Genomic DNA, 25493 nt, shown 5'->3' on the forward strand with positions numbered 1-25493 from the left:
TGAACTAGATCACCAGTGAATGGTACGGCGAACATAGCTGAGATGCCCCAAACAGGACAATCCTCTACTACCAGAAAACAGAAGACACACTAATGAAATGCAGAAGAAACAGAAACCACCAGATTGGAACTTGACATGAAATAAACAGCTGTGGCAATTCTCAAAATAGTCTGAAAATCCTCTCCAAAGGCTGCTTCATTCTGATCTACTTCTCCAAAAAGGTTATTTCTGTATGACTTCAACATTTCCCTGACACGCTGAATCCTTCAATGTGTATTTTAGAAATTCCATTTACATTTATGCAATCACTAAGCACTACTTTATTTCTTATGTTTGAGTATTTCTAAAACACAGTTTTACTTCTAACAGAGAAAAAAATAGAAACTTTGTAAGCTGCGTAACAGTTGAAATTATTTCCACTTCAATATCCGAGTCAAATTTGCTTAAATGGCAACTGAATTATTAAAGAATAAGTCCTGCTCAGCATGTTATTCATGCAAACGGTATTCCACTTTGAAACTGTTTTATGTTTTTTCAATAGGTGTAGTATGACATAAATACAGCTATTTAAAGTGTGCTTAAAATGCTGTTTTCCATAAAATTGAGATTAAAAAGTCACTGTTTAAAATGTGTATTATAAAATTACTGAAAAAAGTATCTTTGTGTTTACCATCACTGTTTATCAAAAATAAAAATTAAAGACATAAACCTTTTAAATTACATATATAAACCTTTTTCTTCTTTCAAAATGCTCTGTATCTTGCACAAATCTCTACAGATATACTTGCATAAATTATGGTGTGTCTCAAAACTTGTATCACAGAAACTAAATCACCAAAGTGGTCATAAATCTAAGAAATTAAACAAAGCTTCTTGACTACTGAGTTACTAGGTAGGGGTGGGTAGGGAATTTAAGAAATGGGAAATTCTATGAAATATTTATTTAAACATAGGATGAGTTCAAATGTATGTCAAACTATCTTTCATTTTCTTCACCTGTAACATTTGACTTCCGGTTCCATCTCTTAATCTGTAAGGTCTAATAACTCCATCTTCACCAAAGAAGCGAGGTGGGCGCAGGCTTATCACATCTTCTGATGAATCTGCAACTCTGATAATAGAAGAGTAAATTTATGGTATGTGTCAATATCTCTACTAGCTATAATATTTAGCAAAGGCTCTAAATTATTTTCAATACAAATTAAATTCAAGTAGTAGTACAACAACTGCTGTTGTCTATATATATACTTCTGCATATGAAAAGACATTGAGTAGACATTCTATGAAAGAGTAACAGATTTTACTCAGAAATCTGTTTCAGAGAATGATCATTAGAAAATTAGATGGCACAGGGCAGCACACATCTGCAGTACTTAATTAATGTCTAAGTATTGTCTATCTGTACTTCAGATCTTCAAAATTAAAGACATTTGTGCCTTACAAAATGTCTGGTATTCTTCTTGAATTTCTCTGCTAAACAACTTAAAGTGGAAAACAAAAAAGACTGGCAATCTTACGGCAGCAAAAGTGGTCCAGCTTGCAAAGAAGAACAGGGCCATTAAACAGCTGTATTCAGATGAACCTGCTAAATGCCCCCCCTTCAAAACACCTTCTCCTACTTCTTTACACATTACAATGTGAGATAGTCTAGAGCAATAGGTTTATTAAAGTGAGACTATCACAGTATTCAATTATAAAAAGTAACTTCTGATGCAGCTGAGAAGTCCTTTTTTCCTGTATATTTGGGGTAAAAGGAAAAATCAGCAACTGAAGTCAGTCAGATTGCTGAGCCTTTTAAAGTAGTTTCTTTGGTAATGCTAGAAATAACCAAGATGTGATGTTGTGTTTTTTAAATGCTATCAACTGTGCATTTTTTAAAAAGCCACCTATTTATTATATAAATAACAATATGGATAAGATTTTTTTATATCTCATCTGTATTAATAACGAAGTTGAGAGATCCAGAAACATTGACGCAGAAGTGATACAAAGACACAACTTACTACTGCCGCTACTATTGTCTGTTTCATGCCATATGTCATTCTTCATATTTATTTTACTTACTTTTTAATGCCTTGAAATGTGCTGCTTGCCATGTCTATGATTCCTCCAGTAGGCCTAGCTACTGCTCCCACTAAGCCTTTTCCAACACCTTTGAAAAAACCAGCTGCTCCTTCTTTCTGAGCTCCTAAAAGAATTAAGTGCAGCAAATCATTATAAAACATCAAGTTTTTCTTACAATCTTAGCAAACTTAATTACCATTTAATTACATATCTTATTTGATATGTAACCACATAGTCTTCTCCACACAAACTTCAGGTAAATAACATTTAAACTAAAAGTCACCAGGAACACAAAATCTTCATAAAAAGTTTTATAACTCAGATCTATAATGTCTCATCAAATATCAAGAATTTACCATCATATGAACAGTTAATGTATCAGAAGACCTAAACTTACCTCTTATTGGTTTTGTAACTATTCCTGTTATGCCACTGACAAAACCCTGCCAAGAGAAATGAAAAACACATTATGAATATGCTTTCCAATTATATTTTTCATTTTTCACATTTTTCTTACTATTTCATTGCTGAATAGCCTCAAAGTACACGTGTTGGAGTATTCTAAAATTCACTACAAGTTAACAGAATTACAGGCACTTGCTTCACAGTTCCTACTTTCTTTTCTATCCTCACATATTTTTCTTCAAAACTATCATTCAATCGTGGCCTTACATTTACAAAACCAGAATTAAAATAAAAAGTAACAACTCTCTGGTGACTATAGCAGCCTCTACTTGTTAATCTTGCCTGCATAAAATTCATTAATCTTTTTAAAAATTTTTTTCTCCTTACAGAAACTAATCCTTTTCCACCACGAGTGATGCCCTCTCTTAGACCAGTGGGCTGTTTATTCATGGCTTCCCTCCTCTTCTGCTGGTAATCCTCATCCATAGTTATCGCAGCTACTCCTTTTGCCATAGCACCAGTGATTCTTGATGCAGCACCAGCTAATCCACCTATTGGAAAATAAAACAAAGTAAAATGCCAACGCAATTTACAAATACTTACCTATATTGCTTACTATTAAGTATACCACCGTGATAATGCTGAAACTTACCAACAGCTCCCCCTACTAGTGCTTTGAGTCCTAGTGCCATTCCTTCTATAAATTCTTCAGGACCCTGGATGGCTCCCTAATAACAAAACGGATACATTTATGTTAAGCTTTAAAAATATGTAATGCATACTGTTTGATCTTATGTTTTTATCGGAATTTATATACAAAAAAGAGAACAAGAGCGCAAGACTGAGTGATGAAGTGTAAAAGTGCCCATGAGAGCACCTGTGAGAGAAGAAAAACTATTTTAGAATACTAATTCATTCCCTGAAGTCTGCTTATTTTAAGGCAAATGGAAAAAAAGCAGATTTATTTTAAATAAAGAACCATAAGGAACAGTCTTTTGTGAATTAAGTTAAATGGACTACTCTCTCCTTTTTATCTCACTTGAGTTTTCCAGTAAATTTTCCTGGCACTTTCACTTTAAATTTTCAATTCTAAATATAAATTTAAAGCCAAAAAAATGTTAATATATCCACATTTTCAATATAATTCCTATCTATCTACTTGTGCTACATTTCATAAGAAGGCAGCAGAGATTTTTACCTGGTAAGGTTCATAGAAGAATGCTTCTACTCCTTCAGACAAGCCTCTTATGAATCCAAATGGATTACCCAAGACATCAAGGCCAAGAATAAGAACATACATCTGTTTAATAGCCTAAAATAAAAAGTTATTAGTAAAAATATTTCAGAACTTACTCTAAGACAAAGGCAAACAGTGCAGAATACCCAGATTTTTTTAAAAAAGTGAAAGTAACAGGAGTTTAATATAAAAAACTCAAAATTATTTGGAACAGTAGAAATAGTTGTATTGAAAACGATCTTACAGTGAGTAAATCATATTAAGTCAGCCAAACAAACATTACTTCTTACAAGCATTTCACAAATAACTGACATTAATGTTCTTGAGATTTTACAAAGCAAGCACATTACCTAGATATGTCTCATACTACAGGACAAAATTTAGGTTTGTTGGCATATGCTGAGAAAATTTTGTTGATTGTCACTGCAAAACATTACAACTCCGTCTATATGAAGTGTAACTTGATTTTAAAAAAAGCTTGAGCATCTCCTAGGAGATTTCAAATTTTCCCTCAGCAAAAAGGAAAGGTCACAGAACAACAGATAACTCGTTCCACAGTTAAAACCCTGTGTAGGTTTTTTTCTCCTTTAAAGATGGACTGAGTACTAAATTAACATGTCCAAAGAATCCCTTATAATTAATGATGGATGGACAGCAGAGGACTAATTCTTTTATGCAAGAGCGTGTCTGCTGGATTCTCTCCACTGGATGACAGGACCCCAATAGTACAAAAATGCCAAAGAGGGATCATAATTCATATGCTACTAATGTCCAAGAAAAAGCATTAATATGCCAATTCTGCTCTATCAGAGCTGTATTGTGCTTGTTTCCACTATGCATTCCACCAAATTATTTTGTTATCCATGTCACTTTTCCTCTAGTCATGATTTGGAAATGGTACTTGCCCCCAAAATAAAGGCAAGAGAATCCAAGTAATGAGTAATTGTTTTGTATGTGTTTATGTATTTAATTTTTGTACAAACATACAAGGTTGAAAGTAATTTTATTTATTTTCATAGAACCAAAGCACACAGTAGCGCTTTCAAAATATAAATTTACTGAAACATTGAAATTTACTTATTCTAACCTGTTTTGAATAATGCCTTACAACTGCTGATTGGAGCTGTTGTGTAGTACAGAAGTGATAGCTGAGTTCAAAGAATGCCAACCTAAAAGAGAAAAGACAAAAACTAAGTCCTTATTATGCAAAGCAAAATAAAGTCTAACATACATAATATTGATTTAATATTTGGAAGTAATCTTTATAATCATATTTTTAACCTACTTAAAGACAACATCTTGTACATCTGTGAGGGTGGCCCCTATACTCTTAAGCAGGAGATTCAAGGATTGAAGCGGTATCAATTCATTCTTTCTTTCTTCTTTGTTACTATCTTCTCCACCCGTACTGAGTGAAAAGCTTAAGTGTAACTAAAGGATAAAAATGAGATTGGGAAATAACACAGTTGGTTATTAGAAGTATTGTATTTCTAACATTATAATCTTTTAGACGATTTAAAAATTGAGATAAGACATTTCTTTTGACTGAAATCAGACTGCCTTCCTAACACAGAGCACAAATACACCACGTAGGGCAATTAAAAAAAACCACTGACATTTAATGTCAACCTGAATAACTGGGAGTATCTTTAAGAAAACAAGAACTTGAAATTGCTTACTCATGTTCTCAGATAATGTCTCCAGAACTTTTTAGTTACAATTTAAGTTACTAGCTTGTTTCCAAAGCATTTTGTTTGTCTAACTAATACCGAAAATCACAGCAGATTGAAAATGGTAACATAGCGCATGCTATTCAACAGCTGTACCTGAACGTTTATGGGAATGTGGAAATAGCCAAAAGTAGATTTTACTGGAGTCAAAAACAAAACTGCTTTTCCAGTGAGTAATGATAAAGCAGAAAATGTCATTGCACAGTAACACTGGCTGTATATGTTCTCTAGAAAGGACGTCATTCCCGAATCCACACCACACTGTCTGCACACAAACTACAGCATTTTGCAAGGATCTCTTAAATAATAAAAAGAAAAGTAATTACTGTATATGAAGAAAATCATGGATAGGAATGAAATAATGAACTTTTAATGTAAATATTTAATAAATATTACTGTAAACCCTCCATAAGTTAGTGGAAACAAGGAAAGCACTTTTCTGGACATTTTTATTTTGTCTTTGATCACTTCTCTGTTTCTTCATTTCCAGTGACTACTATCCCACAGGAGACAAAAATTCTTCAGTTAGAGAGTAATCACAAGGTTGTACTGTGAAAAAGGTATACCTTAATTGGAGAGATATGAAAGTATTCATACAAGCTGATTTGTGACGTATCCATTGATGACACACTCATCAGTTCTTCTTGAAGAGATTCAACATCCTTTTTGAAAAGTTCTAGCTGTGAATGTATTTTCAAAAAAACCATTACTTTAAAATTTAGAGTATATAAAACTACTATGCATTTGTCACTGAGATGCATTGACTAACACACCTCATACTCTTCCAACCTTATTTTTTTACTTAAAGAGCGAACATTTTAGAGGACGTTTAACTAGATTTTGTTTGCTGCCTTTTTTTGTATGAAGAGGAGCAAACATATATATATTTATAAATAAAGACAATCCAACATACATCTATTTAATAGTAAAAAAAAAATAAAAAATCTATTTCTATGAAAGTTCAAATACCATATATTTTCACGTAAAGTTTGGACAATTTTTACCTGGGTCAAACAAAGGGCATATATATATATATATATACACACACTCTTTTGAACACGTAATACAGACCATAGGTATTTAAATACAAAAAATAGACTAAAGACTATTTTGTCTTATACAGAAACTACACTTTTACATACTGAGAATACCTCCATCTAGCCCTTTTCTCTTCCTTTTCTCCTTCAAAAGAAAGAGTTCCTTTACAATAGTTTTTAAGAATTGGCCAAGTACAAAAAACATTTAAAGATTTTTAAATAATAACAATTCTAAAGTTAGTCAGAAAAGACTTAACCAGTCAAAGAAAATGAAGTTGTAACTGAAAATTATGTGAGAAGTCCTTTAAGAACAGTAAATACAGGTTATATCTTGCTACTTAAACAAGCAAAATAGTCAAGGCACTAAATATTGAGATCAAATCCTAAAATTAGTCCTTGCAATTCCACTAAAAATGAAAGTGCGGAAGAGGGCCTCCTCTAATCTCTGGATTCAGTGATTCAGCTCATAATACTGATCTCAAATCGTTCATCTTTCCACTGGGAGGAGAAAGAGAGAATAAAATACAAAAATGTAATTTTTCCACTACACAACCACGCATTGAAAATGAATATAATCCTTCAAACTACCCCAATAATCTGGAATTCACAGGTACACCTGGTATCAACACAGGTAACAGACTCTACACCCTCGCACACTCCTGAAAACCACCAGTTTAGACTACGTATTCCCATATATGAAAATACAACAACATTTCTGAAACAATTCTAAAGCAACATTATTAACATTCATTAAATGTCTGCTTTGTTTAAGAAACTCTTCAAATTTCCTTCTATTTCATAAGTCACAATTAGACTGCTGATTCTTACTATTTATATTTTTAAAGATGTTTAATTAATCTTACAATGTTTAACAAAACCGGATCATCCAGACTTTAAAAATATTACATCACTCAGTTTTGCTTCAAGAGTTTATCATATAGTAAGAAAAGACTATATAGAAATACACACTTAGGTCTTGATTTAGAGAAAGGTGCCTCACCACAGAGGATCCCACTCTTTTAGCTAAAATTTTATTTAAGATTTACATTACCACCAAGAGTTCCTAAGTCAATAAGCAATTAATACATTTTGTGAGTCTTTCCAAAATTTTGGTGCCACTTTAATCTCTGATGTGCAGATATGGGGAAATAAAAGCAAAGTAAGTTGTCTTTCCAGCATACTTTTTACTTGCCACAGTAAGACAATACCTTCTCATGCCCCATTAAAAAAGGACCTTTTTGCTCTCCTCATCCAGGTAGATCTTCTATGTAAATATTTCTGATTTATTTTTCACTAGCAGCATTTTTGAGATACAGGAAAAAAGATACACTTTCTGCTACATAATTTATTATCAGTTCATTGTGTACTGACATTCAAATTTCAATACTCTTAACAAGGACAACATGCCCAATACACATCATAATTGCATTGTATCTATACAGCTTATCACCTTTTTTGGTTTTCTTTGGCAAATCCAAGAAACTCTGGCTCCTCTGTTGCTTTATGGCTGTATCTGAAGTTTTCATTATTATTTCCCATGCAGACTACCTTGCACTTCATATAATTGTATTTTATTTCTACTGTTCCTATGTGCAAACTCCTTTCATGCTCCCTGGACCTTAATTCAGTTTCCTCCCACTGCCCTCTCCTCTCCACTTAGTATCAACATGTCAACTACATCATCTCCCAATTTTATAGTTTTATGCAAAATTATTGAAGAGAATGTAACTTTCTAATCAACCTCTCTCTTCATTCCTTTTACATTCTCTTGCTCTCATAGACAGACAAGTTTCAGTGACTTCCTGGTCAAGATTTTTGTACATTTTTTGCTACATCAAGGAAAAGAGTATTATTTTCACTTCTTTCCTGTCTTGGGTTCTTAAATGATCCTTCAGGCATTAGTAAGGCCAAAGAGTCTACAAGAGCATTGGTTTCATTTTTTTTTTTCAGAAGGTTTTGAAGTCTTCTTTGCATAGCATGCAAAATGAGGATAAAGGAAAGAGTTTACAGTTTGCCTTGGGCAACGGTAACTCAGACAACCTCACAGCTTCATATTAGTCCCAGACACAGCAAATAACCAGTGTTATGGACACAGAAGACCAAGCTGTTCTTTCTTTTTTAAAATACAAGTTGAATAATTACAAACTTCAAATCTATTAAGCTTTAAACAACAAAATGTTTCTACCTCTTGGTCACTCAGCACATCAGTCTGTGTAAAGAACTCAACCAGTGCATATAGGAAGCCAAGATCTAATCTGAGATCCATCTCTTGAATCAGGACCTTAAAATACCTACACATGAAACAAAAAACAATTATTAAGGTGGTTTACAAAAATATGTAACATGTAAAACTTAATCTAGGGTATTTAGGCCACTTATGTATTGACTTCAGGTACTTTTTTTTGAGGGATTTGCCATCATTAGTGGAAAGAAGGCTTCCCATACTGATGCAAGATAAACACATTTCCTGTAACCAGAACTATTTTAAACAAGTAGCAGCATTTAACACTGTACACAGCACTGCCAAACTTAGAGTTTTTTCTAAACTAAAAAAGACTAAAAATCTGCAATAAGACGACTCTTAAAAATCCCTGCTTTACTCTGCAATTATGTGGATAATAAAGGAGGTTGAGCTTTCATCTCTATTTAAGTGCTCTGATCTTTCCAAGAATGAATTGGTGTAAAATTATCTTGCACTATGTTTGCCCCCACAATAATTTTAATTTTAAAGCTTGATTAAACATAATCAATAGCAGAAGAGATGGAACATGTCAAAATACTTACTTAATATGAGATATTTGTGAATGTCCTGCAGTTCTCATGACAATACTGACATCGGTAAATGGTTTTGGTGCTATGAAGTGGTAAAATAAAAGAGATCAGCACAGATTTTTATATGGTATGTGTACCTTTATATTTTTAATATGAAAATGTCATATATGTTCAAGGATTTTCTCAATCCTGTAAAGTAGGATTACATAATGGATATGACTGACAAACAACTAAGTCAGGGAAATGAGCAGGAACAGAAAGGAACAGGAAAACAAGGATGAAATGGAACATCAAAATTCTATTTCACTGATCTCTGAAAATGTACCATTTTCATTTAAAAGCAAATTAATATTGATATAGTCTTAGTCTTATGTAATTTCCCTAGTCATGGAATAAGATTTTCCAACGGCTGATACAAAAATACAAACTAAACAACAACGAAAAAAGAGTTCCGCAGATTTATGCACTGTAGCTTGAAATTGATCATATTTAGAATGAACACCTGACATCTTACCAGCTTCTGAACAAAATTACAAGCAGTATTCTTTATCTCAATCCAGAATCCCTCCTGAGATTACTCTGGTCTTCCAAGCCACTTTGCCCTGAACAAGTTAATGGAAGACTGCAGCTCATCACATAGGATACTGCATTGAGCTCTATGCCCCAAGCAATGGAGCAGTCAGAAGGCTACGGACAAAACAGGCAAAATATAATTTGCCATTATAAATGGTGCCTCACATAGCAATTTTGAGTTTAGAGTCATACGCATTTCTTTTCTTATTAGTTACTTCAGATAGGTCACTAGGTCATCTATTGTATGCAAGCAAAAAAAACCCCAAAACCCACATGATTATGATAAACAATTTATTTGGGGCAGTAGAGAAAAATCAGATGACTGAAGATGAAAAGTGAATCCTCACTGCCCTGAACTCCAAATGCAAGTAATACAGAAATGGCGCAACAGATTCACTACCATCAAGACAAGCAACAATTTGATCCTTTCTCATTTTCAGCAGGCAACTCTTCTCCTGTATAAGTCAGGATTAAGTTTTAGTTGCGGTCTGAATGCAACTGCCAAAAGCCCATTTTAAGCTTGATCCAAATATAACTTTCACATTACGCTCTCCAAGAGAGCTGAATCAAAAGGTGCGCTTAAAAGTCAAAAAGGTGTGCTTAAAAGTTATGATTATTGATGGATGAAGAAATTTCGTTTTCTTCTGTTAACTGCTTAAATGGTTTTCTGTGTATCTTCTTTGTAGAGAAAACTGCTTCCCTGTCTCTAACGTTAGTATTTGTGTTATCTGTAGTCAGTAAGCTTATACAGACTTCATCTGATAAAACTGACATAGTTAACTTCACTACAAGCAAGTCATCCTGCCATTTCAGAAATAAGGATTACTTTAAACTAGAACAACAAACCTGAATCCAAGGTGATGGACTTTGGAGGTTTAATAGGATAGAACACAAAGGGAAATATGGCTCCAGGAATCTGGTTTTGTATCTAATAGGGGTAAGGACAGGACAAGGTGCAGCACATTAGCTTTTCAATAGCGAAATATTTTAAAATCACGACAAACACAAGAATTCCGAACACTACCTGTATCATTCCACCAATTCAAAAGCAGAAAAAAAAGCCGCTATTGTGGTTCAAAATATCTCTATGTTCAAAACAAAATCACCTAACCTACATAGTCTAGAAAAGTTTCTCTAAGTTGGTGGTAATAAATGGTCCACAGAGTTTTTGCAAAGGATTTGTTTTTAAAAACTTGAACATATGCAAGACAACAAATTGTATCTTTTTTATTTTTGTTGGTTTTAAAGAAAAAACACAAGAAAAAGCATAGAAGGTGACTGGTAAATGTTTTTCCTGAACAGTCATAGTTGTCTAGGGTTTTTTTCCAGAAGCATTTAAGTAGTATTTCCAAAGATTGAGAAGCACTGATGTAAAAGCCAGTAAGTACAATTAAATTCAAAACATGACAAATCCAAACAATTCTAAAAATAAATCAAATTTTCCTTAATATTTGCTTTGTCTTAATAACTCACTGTTTTTTGGTAAGACTTACCTGTATCCTGTAAATTTGAATTCTGAAAGACTTCTGATGTGCAGATGAACTGTATTCTACTTTTAAAGCTGGCAGGTAATTCCTTCTAATAGGAATCTCATTTGGTTGATGAATTTTCATGTTCATTCCATTAGGAGTTAAACATACCTATTGTATTATTAAAGAAAATTTGATATGCTGTTTCAAAAGACTGCTTTTTATAATGTATTTTAAAATTTACACTGTTCATTAATATTGTAAAGATAGCTTAGCAGTTGAAAGTTTTGCAGCTTTTAAGTTAGATGTCGTAACTTTATTTAAAACAATCAAATTTTGTCATAAATGTCAATATAAGTAAAACTACAAAATATTGCATTATTTGGGGGATTACTAGCATTTAACACATGGCTTTCTAGAAGAAGGGCAGAGTAGTATAACATAACTGAGACTGAGATAAAAATTTGCTTATTTACCTATACCATGTTCATTTACCTACAATACAATTCTAATGAGTATTTAGAATTTGTCTACACACAAGGACAGCAGCATTTGGAGGATAATGTGCTTCTACATTCCTGAATAATTTCTGGAATGATTTTTTCATATGTATGGGGTTGAGTGACACAGCTGAATTATCCCACAATAAGGGATATTTGACAAGATTTTGCACTGAAACAAACAAACTGCAGACTAACATCCTGCCCGCCTCCCCAGTATAACAAATGAACCAAATTCAAAGCTTATTTACTGTGGCTTTATACATATTTAGTCCCATGACCTGCAAAAATATTACACTTCAATTTCAAAGTCAGAGGCCAACAACAAAAAGTTCTACAGCAAGCTTTCAAACATTTATGGACTTTTCCAAAGATTCTTTTCTCTAGACAGAGATAAAGAAGTGTTTACAAATGGATTAGGTAAATCAAATAGTCTCAATTTTCACTGGAAGTTTCTTCAAAGATAGCAAAATTGATACATCATCTTTTTCCTGTGTATACATATAAACAAGAGAATTAGAGAACTACCAGTATTACCAAAACATTTGATTCCAACTCAATAATCTTATTTTCTGAAGGAGTTAGCTCACTGTAATCTCTGAATTCTTGTTCTAATTTATCAGTCTGCTTAACACTCATTGGTCTCCATCTTGATTTCTTCTTGGGTTTTGTCTCCCAAACCACATCAGAACTTTGAAAACAAAACAAAGGACCAAGAGAGAAGGATTAGCTATTTCAGAACAAGTTTTGCCTACCATAGTATGGTTTTTCATAGGTTATAACTACGGAATGAGAAACCACATCATAAAGCACTACTGTAGTAAATAAAAGTGACCCAAATCACCCACTGTCTTCTTGGTACTAGGTGGAAGTCAGTCTCTCCCATACAATGCAAAAAAGGAAAGTTAACAGCAAGTATGTATAACTCCTCACTTTGATGAAGATGGGTATGTAAAGATACTTAATCAGGAAGCTCAGTTTCAACAGTACTGCGATCTTTTATTCTGCAATCTCAATGTAATTTTCTGCATATACTCCTGCATGTATTTTGGCATAGCTGAATTTACTAGAAATTGAGAACTTAAGTCACTATGAAATGCCTCCTGAACTGTCTCTTATTTTTGAAAGCTAGCTTCTTCACTCTTTCTGTCTAAATCAATAGACAGTGATTTTGGTTTACATATTTCCTCCATTGATTTTATGGTGGGGATTTTTGGTTTTGTTTGTTTTCTTGTTTGGTTTTTGTTTGTTTGTTTGTTTAAATGGTATCTCAAAATCAGTTCTTTTCTTTTGTCTCTTACTTTTATTATTAATAAAACAATGAAATAATTAATCATTCTTAAAGGGCACTGGACTCTTTTCTGCTTAATTCCACTGCTTCTGTGAGAAGTTCTCATGTCTGATTTTATCTTACAGTCCAACCAAAGGCACACAATAGGGCACAACTCAAACTATCAGACAGGTGGAGGGTATTTCTTCTTTCCACAAGTTACACTATAGCCCACAAATACACAGCTTTCCAGACACAGCCCTCTAATCCAATCCCTTTTAGCTACATCTGTGTGTGTGTTCAGATACATCAGTGGCAGAACCACCAAAAAAAAGTGAGCTAAAGGGCAAACCAACAGCTACAAAATACAGTACTACCTTGAAATTTTTTCCTCTTTTTCTTTTTTTCATCCACCCTCCTAAACATGCTTGATCCCAGAACTGGAATGGTGAAACTTGTTTCTGCATCAAGTGAGATACAAACTGCCTCTTCTGTTCTTTTTATAGTGAGACATTCACAAATGGGAACATTCTGAATAATAAGGTTTTCTTCACTGTACTCAAGGAATAATCTCTTATCCTCAGAAAGAGCTTTCAGGAGTTTGACATCCACTCCGGGTTTAACAATAATACCAACTATAAGCACTGCTGGACTACTAACTATGGATGACTGCTTCCAAAAAAACACTAATTCAGTGAAATCTCAACACTACTTTGAATCTAGGCAATTAGCTGCCACTTTTAATGGAATATTTCTACTGTCTAGATAGTTATCAGGGCTCAGTTTCTAAGGTGAGGGCAAAGACTGGAATTTTCCTTGTGAACGACAGATATGAATACGTGAAGTACACGTGTACATGAAGCTTTTGCTTGTTTGTTTTGCGGTATGCTGCAGAGAATTAATCAAGAGAAAAAACCCTCACGCTAGCACCCTCATGCTATGAATATACAGAAGCGTGTGGATTATGGCAATGATATACATGCGCCCCTTGAGCATTCTAAAAAGCCGCTGTTTGGATATCTGATAGCACACATTTCTTAGGCATTACATATAGTTTCTTTTTTGTTTCCCACTGAAATGTTACAGTAAAAAACCTAAACTATTAGAGCCTTGGAGTCGCCATAATTTCTCAACCAAAACTAAAAAGAACTACAAGCTGCTATTGTATTAACATTTTCAACACAGAATTCAGCAACTTGTTTCTGTAATGAAGGCAGAAAAATCCACTGATACAAACTACCCACAGACCTTACTCCTTAAAACTCTTATCACTCCCCAAACTACATGGACAGGAAATACTTCTGTTCAATGTATCGGGAAGTTTGCCACACAGTTACAATTATGCATTGTAAAAACACATACATCCAAATACAGAAAGCATATGCATTAATACAAAACACAGTGAAAGCATTTCTAACAGGAAAACATAATGATTTAATTCTAAATACTGTTACCCAGACCTCTCTTTCCTCTTCCATTGCACCCCAACATGCAATTCAGCAAGTGGAAATACCTGAAGTTAAACATTTTAGACTGTTGCACACAAAATAAGTTACCTTGTAATTCCAATGTAGGACACTTCTTGCTTTGTGTAGTTATTAACCAACGAAATTCCAACGTCTTGCAAAGACAGAATAATTTCTTGTTCTGCTAGTTCTGCTTTTACACTTTCATACGTCAATTTAAATACATTCTCATCTTCAGTGATCAGGACAATACGCTGCAAACCTTCAAAAAATGACACTAAATAGACCACTTTTCTACAATCCAGGCTGAGTATTTCCATTTTGTCCTACAAAGAAGAGAGGAAAAATTTTTACAAGTCTATTCATCATTCTACTCCACAAGCAAATGTAGAAGTCTTAGCAATATGAACAATAGAAGATATTTTTAAAGGTATAGGAAAATAATAAAAATTATAATTATGAAGTTTTACAGCAGTCTCTCTCACACATGCACATGCTTTTGAACTGAAGACAATGCTTATTGGCCCAAGCTCCAGCAAACACAGTGTGGTTACTGTTACATGATTGAACCTCATATATGAGATTACTGATCATACTCATTACATATGGAATTCCATACGTACACTGATGAAAAGGATAATAAATTAGACAGCATTAAAAAGACATTTAGATAACAAATGTACCTCTTTTGGGGTAATTTCCTCAGTTCTATTTCCACATTTCCATTTCAATTTTCTAGATCCTGCTGGGTCTGCCCAAGTATATAGTACTGCCTTATTTGGCTGAAGACAGTCTTCCAATTCACTGAGGGAGCTAGAACAAATTAAATTAAAATGTCAATGAATATTCTGCATCAATGACTTCTGCATTCTACCATTTCGACAAGAACACTTCAATTATTTTTTCAAATAATGAAAATTAAAGGAATATTGTGCATGAAAAAACATGCACAAAATCATTCTCATCACAATAATAAAAACAGTATTTTCTCTTCAAAATACATGTGTATACTTTAGAAATAAAGTACACACAGTAGATTTTAAACACTTAGTTTCTTCTCTACTTGTGATTAGCAGGGAAACCTTAAGTAGAGAAAAAAAACAGACAGTGGAGCTTACAAGCTAAAAGGAAAATTCAGTATTTGTGCTGCCTAACATTAGTACTCCAAGAGAATAAAAGTGAGTTCAAAATACGTCATTTAGGAAAGGTTTCCCCTATATGATTTGCTGGAGGGGAAAAAAGTGTGGTGTTTAGTATCTGGATACAGCGGATATTTTCAAACAGATTTTTAAACTCCATTCCCCTTCACATATAGTTAAAAACTGGGAGACTTATCTTCCACAGCTCTCTGAAAGTAGCCCACCCCAGGAGGGGAAGTGGAGAGGGAGGTGCTGATCTTTCTCGCCCGATCCAGTAACAGGACATGGGGGAATGGTTCAAAGCTGCCCCAGGGAGGTTTAGACTAGCCTTTAGGAAGCATTTCTTTACCAAGACAGTGGTCAAACACTGGAACAGGCTTCCTAGAGAGGTGGTCAATGCCCCGAGCCAGTCAGTCTTTAAAAGGCATTTGGACAATGCCCTTAACAACAAACTTTAACTTTTGGTCAGCCTTGAATTGGTCGAGCAGTTGGACTAGATGACCATTGCAGATCCCTTCCAACTGAAATACTCTATTCTGTTCTCCATAGTTCATGATAAAAGTTACGTATATACTTGTTAAATTTACACTAGGGATGCCCAAAAGCCACCTCATTAGCAATTATTACAGATAAAAACCAAAGCAAACAATTAGCTGTATTCTTCAAACAAGAATATACAGCTGCAAGCTTAATTTGACTAGCAGCTCCTCCACTTTTCAAATAAAAATCTTTGAACAACACTGCTCTGTCCAACTGAAAGTCAAAAATGGCAGAGGCTGTCCGGCTTTTAAAAAGAAACAGGTCAGGGATGCTGTAGATATGCTTACGCTTCTTAGCACTGCACAGTATCTGCATACAGCAGCAAAGCACTACAAAGTCATTCCAGCTTGAGAACAGAACCAGTATAGCTGCATGCATGTGCAGAACCAAATTTTCACTGATTGCAGAGAATTCATATCTGTCAAAACAATCTTAGTTTTGGTCTGGCTTGACAAAATTTATGTAACTACCCACCCATTTTTCAGTCCATTCCCTCATCCCTCCCATAACTTTTTAACCCATTCTTTCAGCTAGATCTCAACTCAATACGACAGAACAGTAGAAGTCTCAAAGCTAATTACATTTACTTATTTTGCACATTCAGCACCCGCACAGTTCCAGAAAAGCCAAACACATCCTTTGCCCCCACCAGGAATGTAAAGGAATGTAGAGGACAAGGCCACAAAATTCATATAAAAAGAGATCAGAGAGCTTCTTTAGCTCAGAAGACAGCTTTTTTTACTTGTAGAAGCAGGCACCTAGCACTACACAACACTGCTTTGTTAACAACTCACTCTCCTCAGTTTATAAAACAAGAGAATTTTGGGTGCTCTGCCAAAATCAGGCAGCCATTTCTTAAAAAACAGGCTTTTTAAGAAATAGGCATGCTTACAATACATGAAGTAACAGTTCACATGTCGTCATGTAGACATCCACACTAAACCTCTTCTTACATACCTTTGTCCATACTCAATAATTTCCTCTTTAGTATGGTTTATCAACAGAAATGGAGCTGCGCCATCATGGTAATTAGAAAAGGTAATCACTGTAGAATGTTCAGTCAGGTTAACATCCACTGTAATTCCTCCAAGCTATCAGATGTAAAAATTATAAAGTAAGTAACAGTAGAATGAATTTTGCATAAAGCAAATGTAATGTAAAAATTTTTGAAAACTGTTACTGTCAAGATAAAACCACCAAATCGTCAAATAAGTAACTTGTTTTAACTTATCTTTAAAATATTTCCCTGATCTAACTACAAGGTAACAGGCACTGCACTTAGTAATCAAAACTATGGAGGAGTTCAGTACTGTCGAAAATTTAGGCTGGTAGTAGAAGAATCTTTCTTGAACCATTCATACACATTAATGCCCTCCAAAACATTCTACTATTAAAAACACTCATACATTTAAAAACTACTGCTAGATGAGACTATATGCACCATAGAAGTAAACTTAGTGGAGCTGAAGTTACTTTTCGAAGTAACTTCATGTTACTTTAGAACTAATGTAAATACTTCTCAGCCTCAGCTAGAGAACACTAGCAAAGCAATCTCTGTTTCTCCTTCTATAGATGGGCTTCACAGAGAAGCGCTGAAAACGAAACACCTACTTGTATCTGTGTGTACACACACAGGAAAAAGAAAGCACCAGAATGAGAGTAATACACTTGCATATATATCATCTTTCCCCCAGCTATGGTTTTGCAATATTTGATTGTATGGGAAGACAGAAAGGTTTGAGAATGGAAATGAAACAGTTATTTATGTTGTTATACCTAATTTCCAAAGGCTATCATTTACCTTGTTGTCCAAATGCAGTAGCAGACAGTTTTCTTGCTTATCAAAATTTATCTTCTTTGGGGGAAGATCAGAATTTTCAACTCTAACAAGCAGTTTGTTGGCATCATTTTCAGGCCAAAAGGGAATGCACTAGAGAAAAAAATCAGGTATTTTAAAGCAAGTAGGAAAACAAACTAGATGTTAAATGCCATCAATTTTAGCCCAAAGTACACCTACTAAAATTCTATCCAAAAGTGTAGTGAGTTGGATCAGAAACTCTATAAAAAAAAAATTAAAGTAATTACTTACCTGAACACAATAAATTGAAAGGAAGTCAGAAATAATTCAGACTATAGTGAAGAAACCGTGGAGTTAAGGAGCTAAAAGTGAAAAAAGTAAGACTTCACATTCATACAAAGATGTAGATTTAAAATGGATAACGTATACAAAATCCAGAGCATAAAGCTGAGCATGGCTACAACACCAAAATGGCCTTCCAGTAACAGATCCCTTGCCAAATAAGTACAAATTACAAATCAATCTTATTGTGACTATCAATGACAAAAAGGGATATTGGCATAAACACCCCATAGTAACTTGAGTACACAAGACATCAGTATACTAGCTGCTCTTCAGAAACATTTTTTTCATATATATATAAAAAATACATATACACACATGTATACACATACATATATATGTGGGTATAAAACATACATAAATAAAATATGAAGCATTAGGCAGCTGAATCAGAGAGCATGTTCTGTTATTCACATTCACAATTGAAATCACAGCAATTCTGGGTTTAAAAATCCCACAGACAATCTCTCTTCAATAGTTTACACACCAAATGGATAAGACAAAGAGGCAGGGAAGACAAAAAGTTTTAATTGTAACTAACGAAGAGTTTCCAACTGATTAAAAGAGTCCTGCCACAGGAACAAGCGATGATTAACAGTAACTTTCAACCAACAAGAGTCAAAGCCTGTCTAGACAGCCCAGCTTTCCTGTATTTCAAATTGTTCACCTGCAACATTCAAAACTTCAGGAGCATCTTTCTCTGACACAGGTTAAGAAATGAGATATTTATATTGAATTGCATCTGAGTCCTAGAATTAAATCTTCAATGGTGAAAGACTAGCTCACCAACTTACCATGCCACTAAGTTCCCTTTCCCATTGTTTCTCACACCACAGGAAGCAGGAAGACAAAGGAAAAAAATATAGTTAAACAGCAAGACCGAAGGTATTATTTACATCAACATCTCCCCTACAGACAAAGGAAATCTGAATTGTGTTGTAAACTAGCATAAACACAGCAAGTAAATCTCAACATGGAAATCAAGGGAGCTCAAAGGAAAATCAAGGAGAATCAGTCAACAGTAAATGAAAGTTTAAAATCAAAACTAAAATAAGTAAAAAGGATTGGTTAAACAAAAAGTTACAGAATCAACCACAGAGACCCAAAAAATAAATTTTTGCAATAGTCTTTAGCCACACGATGTGTCACAAAGTGATGCTGTTTCCAAATGTTTTGACATGCACTTGCTAAGTGCTTCACTAGATATCATATTTATACAACAATCTCCATTCCATAATAGGTTCTTTAATTTATATTTAGCAGTGGTCTCATGTACAGCCTTCAGCAATGTTTTCTTTCTTTCTTTCTCTAAGGATGCATGTTGGTCAACTGTTTTGTGCTATACCTAATTCAAAGGACTGTCTTTGGCAAGCCATTTCACACTAATCATTGTCCAACAACTTCCATTACAACCTTTGAAGAACAACGGATTTTTCTAAAAATAGTAATTAAAACTTTCTGATAGATTGATTGCTTTCCAGACAGGGAACATGTCCAAGAGGAGATGGGTTCTACACAAGGATTGCTTTTTGCCTGAGAAGACAGGCTATCTGTCACTAAGAAAGAAGAGTGGATAAAAAAAAGAAAAGCAGCAGGAAGGATTCTGCTTAACTTAAAATGACAAAAATAGAATGGGGGGGAGAGCGGAGCAAGCTGAGATACGAATTAACATTTCTACAAGCTTGTTGGTCTTTTGTAGATCAACCTAATACAAAAGCATAAAGTGAGAAGTACTAAAAAAAAAATAACAAGCATTCATTAAAAAAAAAAAAGACTAGGTCAGCTGGATAGCAGAGTTCCATATCTCAAGAACAAGATCAGATGGGAACTTGTTCCTGAAAATCTGTCCTGGATGCCCAAAGACAGACCAATAGTGGCTGGACTCTACCTAGTTACAAGAGATTACAAGCATACTGGATTGAGCAACTGGGTTACAAATGAACAACCTTGGCAGAGTTAACTGTCACAACACAGATTTTTAGAGAGTGCTTATCAGAAGGGAAAATATCGACACAATGTGGAAAGGCAAGCAATTTTGGGAGTGAAGTTTGGAATAATTTAGGAGGGGATACAGATTCCTCTGTTGACCTCTACTACTCCATTTGACAAACTGCCACATCTATTCTTTCAAAAGATAGTAGGAATGATCCTAAAATCAACAAAGTCCTCCTTTGATACTTGATAACTGAAAGGAGACCAAGATCAATTAATACAATTATGAAACACCTGAGAAACAATGATGCTTGTGGGAGAAGTTAGAAAATTCCGTAAGCATATCAATAAAAGAGCCCACACAGGAAAACCACAGATCATATACGTAGCAATGTATTTGAACTTTCAAAACTATTACCTTTGAATAGTTTTTGCAGAAAATTTCAAAAGTTCCTGTAAAATAATTCATTTTATTCTAATAACAACTCCATATCAAATATAAACCACAAACCACCAAGAATTAATAAAATCTGACTATATTTTCGCAGAGTAAGCAGTCAGATATGAAGTAGCCCATGCCACTACACATGAACCTTTGTCATTTCAGAGCTTTATCAACAAAGTAGATGAGGAATCTTGCATGTAAAGAACCCAAAACCTATGTAGAGTCAAACAAAAGTTTGGTTTAGAGGAACATAAGAATATCAGGAATAGAATAAATGTGTAGGCTTATGGCAAACAGCCTACTCTTGGATAAAAGCAAAGAAACTTTTTTGAAAATAGTGATAAACATTATGGGAAGCTGAACTGACTTAAAACACCTAAAGATCTAAACATCATTGTGCACACTTAACAAAAATCGCTACAGAACAATGACAAAAAGCAAGCAAAGTAGTATCAATTTCATAAATTGAAATAATGATATTTAAATGGTATTTCTCTTCCATAATCATTAAAGATAAAATGCACACTTAAGGAACATGTTTTGAAGGTACCAAAAATGTAACAAAAAGAGCTGGTTACAAATCCAATTTTAAAATATTCTTTTAACTTTGGTATTTTAGTTTGCAAGCATTTTTGGTAACCATTGGAGTATCTACAATGCTAAAGAAAAGCAAGAGGGCCTCCAACCACACTATTTGTTAGGCTAAACTCTGTCTCTGTTTTGGATATGCTCTCTTCAAGACTCATTGGAAGGGAAGGAGGGAGACCTCACTCTTCCCAGAAGGCAGTATGGATCACTCTCAGCATTCATAGACTTCCAACACTACCCGAAACAGATGCTGCTTTTCCTCAAAACTCAACACGCATACAAGACGTTAAGTGTTGGGTACCGCAGTGCAAACAGCCAACCTGCATGCCCAGTGTGCAACAGTCTAGACCTCTGCAGCATAGACAAAAAACCCAAAAGCCATTTCCACACCACTTGGCCTGGGGGCCAGCGGTCCCTCTCTAGAAATGACACATTAAGCAGTAAAAAAACAACAGTGTAACTAGTCCCAGACGAACACTTTGGAGCCATCTGAACTGATCCCTGTGACGGATTTTCTTCCTATATGAAAGTGGCATGACAAGTACCAGGTCAGTCAAACCACTATCAGATATCACTGCAAAAACTGAACAGAAGTTTCAGTGCCACTGAAGAGAGAGATAATTTACTGTAAGGGTACAGGTCTTTTTCTCATACTATTTATGCTGCCCGTAACAGAGAAAACATTCCAATTACAACGTAAACCAGCTTTACAGTATGTCCTAAACCAACAATAAGAAAAGGTAACAGGACACAGATAATTTCTTGAAAAAGCAAGATATATTCAGACATTGCCACAGAATACTATGCATGGCTCATTTTCCATCAGTGAGTGTTCAAACCAATTTCTTTTTTTTCCCTTAGAGAAACAACTTGGAATAGCTTCCTTTTTAAGTTTACCTGTTGCAAAACAATAGGAATCCACTTTTCCTTGCCTTCTTCAGCTACCTCCAAAGTGTATTTGCTTCTATTTGAGATCATAAAAAATGGAGTGAAAGTTACAATTCTAGTAATATTAAAACTGCTGTTGTTTATGGTGACACCAACCTGCGAATAGAAAGACATTGTTAGAAGTACACTGTTCTTTTCTTACCTCATTTATATCTCCTGAAAGTAATGAATTTGAAATATAACTTACTTGATATTCCTTTTTATGACTCTTGCATTTCACAGAACCATGACTTCCAACAGTGTCCAGTGAAAACTGATCAGATAGTTCACTGTCAGTTACCATAAGTTGCACCTATGAAGAAGCACCATAAATTAATTTTTAATTTATAGACACTGACAACATTTAAAATCATATCTAAAGTATGCATATATATATAAACATAAGTGTGTACGGGAAATATTGGTGCTTCTATTAAAAATTCAAGGCGTAACAATTGCCAGTATCGTCTCACAAAGATATATTCTACCACCCTTAATTTTAAGCTATGTGAAATAAGCATTATAAATGTAAGATAATCCAGAGGAAGCAATCACATAAGGTTCCTTTCCAAAACTTATTACAACTAAAATCTCAAGGTAAATCACAGTCTTGTAATCCCTCTACTATTATTCATCCGTCAGTAATACTCAGCATTAAAAACTCACATAGACTCAGGTGGTAAACTGCATCTTAACCTTAGCTTACTAGCAACTCAGACCCAATCTACCAACCACCACTGCAAACATTCATTTTTCAGGTAGCATTCATTTTTCAAGTACCACAGCTCTACATTTCTTACACAACTTCTACATCTTATTTGGAATAAGGACCTTTTATTCCATTTAAACTGCATCAATAAAGAAATTCTTTTATTTAGGAAATACTTCTCAGTGAATTTTATTCCTCTCAAAGATGAGAATCTCTTTCCTAACAATACCTTTGATAATGTAAATTTCCCATCTCAAGCAGATTTGACAACATATTTATTTAAAATACTGTCTTTAGACAAAGATACTGTAGGTTTCATGCCCTTTACAGAGCACAGCACAGTGTAGATAACTTTCAAATGTAAAAATGCTTTCATACAACAACATTGCGGAGTATAGAGCTGTCAGGTTTTACAAAATATACTACCTTGTTATTTTGGAGGAAGTTTTTGGGCTGGAAAGAAAAAAGCAGTGGCTTTTTGTAATCTGGAGGATGCTTGCGGTGAATACCATCAGCTTTGTATTGCAACATTCGACCAGTTTTATTTACCATCCAGTACGGACTGTGAATTGCTACAATCATCTGCCCAGTTGTATAGGTCACATGGACAGCAATGTCCAGTTCAGTCTTATCCAACTCTGTGATGCAGTAAAACGTCGTGAAGCTGATATCAGGTAGATTGCTTTTTATATGGTACTCACTCTTCCAATTTTGATCAAGATAGTTAAGTAACTGTAAATCTAGTTTTGTTTGATCCAATACTGCATTATGAATCTGGGCTGAACATCCTTCTTGTAGAGTGTCATATTTGTTCCCATTTCCCTTTAAAAAAACAGTGTACATTCACATGAGTCACACTCAAAATTCGTACCAACTTTTATTTTCTAGCTAGTTTTGAAAATTAAGATACAAGTTATTTAGGCAATTTTTGAAATGCTTATTATACTATTTAACTATGTTACATTCTTAAATGACTACCTTAATACAACATTTTACAGAAAAAAAACCCTATGCATGGTCATCAATATTTAACACACACAAAAAAAATCTGCCACCAAATTCAAATACACAAACATGCTTAAATGACAGATTTCCTGAACTCAGTATTTCTGTCACTAAGTTTAAATTTGTAAGACAGAGAAAAGAGCCTGTTATTTCAATACATTTGGTAGAGGATACAGTCTTTAGCTCTAGTAATTGTGCATTTGCAACAATATTTTGTAATTAAATTCTACAATTTGAGTCCAAATATTAAAAATTAAGACCATCTGCAAAAAATGTTTCAGTGTCTCCCATCTTTATTTCTATTATTCTAAGTCTACAACAGTAAGCAGTGGGACACAGCCATAGCAGATCCACAAAATAAAACATTTAGTGCTGAGGAGCCAATGTCCACACTGTGCATGTTTAGATGTTTTACTTGAGACTGGCTCTGATCTGGCCCTTGAATGAATGCCTATTAACAGTCAAAGTGCACCTAATTGTTTAATTTCATCTGAAAAGAATATAAAGTCTGGCACTAGTCTGCAATTCAAGCCAAAACCTGGCAAACAGGCAGGCCCGTGAAAATTCATAAAAAGTATGCTACTGCTAGAAGTCAGTGACAGCACATAAAACGCTACTGTAGGCTGACCCACTAACGTCACTTGAAGCAGTCATAATTCACAGGAAAAACTACACTGTTTATTTAGGCTCAAGTTGCACTTGAGCAACAGAAAGTGACTCTCTCACAGGGCTAAACTTGTACAGTGTAAGTTCTACTTTGCATACATATCTAAAGTATGACTTACTACTAATGATTAATACCACCACTTTTCACGTTCTGGTACTGTTTCATTTCTGTAGATACAGACTTGCCCTGACAAGATCCATAAACCTGCTTTACAAATACTCTAACAGAAGCCCTTTCTTTTAATATCTATTTATAAACATATTTCAACCAGCTGGTCAGCTTTCATATCATAGGTGGCAAACATCACAGAAAATTTAAAAACATTAAAGAATTACCTCTACAGAGTAAGTTATTTGATAAGGAAGAAGATTGCGGAGAAGAACAGAAGGCCATAAATGAACAACATATGGAAAATCCCAGTGATCTTCTGCACATAATGAAGACGTCAACAATGAAGATGTCAATGTGTCTTTTATAGACACAATATTGATGATAAGTGAGTGGTTAGTCGACCTCACAGACTGGCATTTCCTTTGTAGTAAACTGTCAACATTTTTCATAATTTCATCAAATGTAATTCCTTCACACATATCATATTCTCCATCCACTCCATTTTCATTGGGTAGTGGTTGTAAACTCAGTACAGATCTGTAAATTAAAACGTTTGGTTTTTTTTTTAAACACTCAGTATGAGACTGAATTTTTCACTTATGAAAAAGTACTATGCAACACTAACATTCTAGTATTATTTGGATTTTGGAAGATTTCTGCCAGTAATTCCTTGCCTGCCTTTATCTTGCTTAAAGGAGAAAGCAAAAGGTGGTCTGGATCCCAAAAGTTCATGGAATTCTACCATTTGGGATTTTTTTGTTCCATAG

The 25493-nt window shown here is 34.4% G+C and overlaps 1 protein-coding gene across 1 annotated transcript in view; it reads right to left on the minus strand.

Annotated features, from left to right (window-relative positions):
* VPS13A (vacuolar protein sorting 13 homolog A (S. cerevisiae)) overlaps window positions 1-25493 on the minus strand; it is a gene marked incomplete at its 5' end in the record, with an annotated part of 63445 nt that overhangs the window by 14623 nt on the left and 23329 nt on the right. Inside the window, 22 exons of the mRNA XM_009700688.1 lie at window positions 997-1111; window positions 2065-2188; window positions 2462-2507; window positions 2857-3020; window positions 3122-3197; window positions 3668-3781; window positions 4794-4875; window positions 4992-5137; window positions 6003-6116; window positions 8659-8764; window positions 9258-9327; window positions 10665-10746; window positions 11312-11458; window positions 12325-12478; window positions 14614-14849; window positions 15207-15336; window positions 17160-17293; window positions 18004-18132; window positions 22205-22351; window positions 22443-22547; window positions 23370-23765; window positions 24951-25263. Of these exons, the coding sequence (XP_009698990.1) occupies window positions 997-1111; window positions 2065-2188; window positions 2462-2507; window positions 2857-3020; window positions 3122-3197; window positions 3668-3781; window positions 4794-4875; window positions 4992-5137; window positions 6003-6116; window positions 8659-8764; window positions 9258-9327; window positions 10665-10746; window positions 11312-11458; window positions 12325-12478; window positions 14614-14849; window positions 15207-15336; window positions 17160-17293; window positions 18004-18132; window positions 22205-22351; window positions 22443-22547; window positions 23370-23765; window positions 24951-25263 (3130 nt within the window). The remainder of the gene's footprint in view (window positions 1-996; window positions 1112-2064; window positions 2189-2461; window positions 2508-2856; window positions 3021-3121; window positions 3198-3667; window positions 3782-4793; window positions 4876-4991; window positions 5138-6002; window positions 6117-8658; window positions 8765-9257; window positions 9328-10664; window positions 10747-11311; window positions 11459-12324; window positions 12479-14613; window positions 14850-15206; window positions 15337-17159; window positions 17294-18003; window positions 18133-22204; window positions 22352-22442; window positions 22548-23369; window positions 23766-24950; window positions 25264-25493) is intronic.

This window comes from Cariama cristata, unplaced genomic scaffold (genome assembly GCF_000690535.1).
Source record: "Cariama cristata isolate BGI_N322 unplaced genomic scaffold, ASM69053v1 scaffold6395, whole genome shotgun sequence".
In the NCBI taxonomy this organism is placed as follows: Eukaryota; Metazoa; Chordata; class Aves; order Cariamiformes; family Cariamidae; genus Cariama; species Cariama cristata.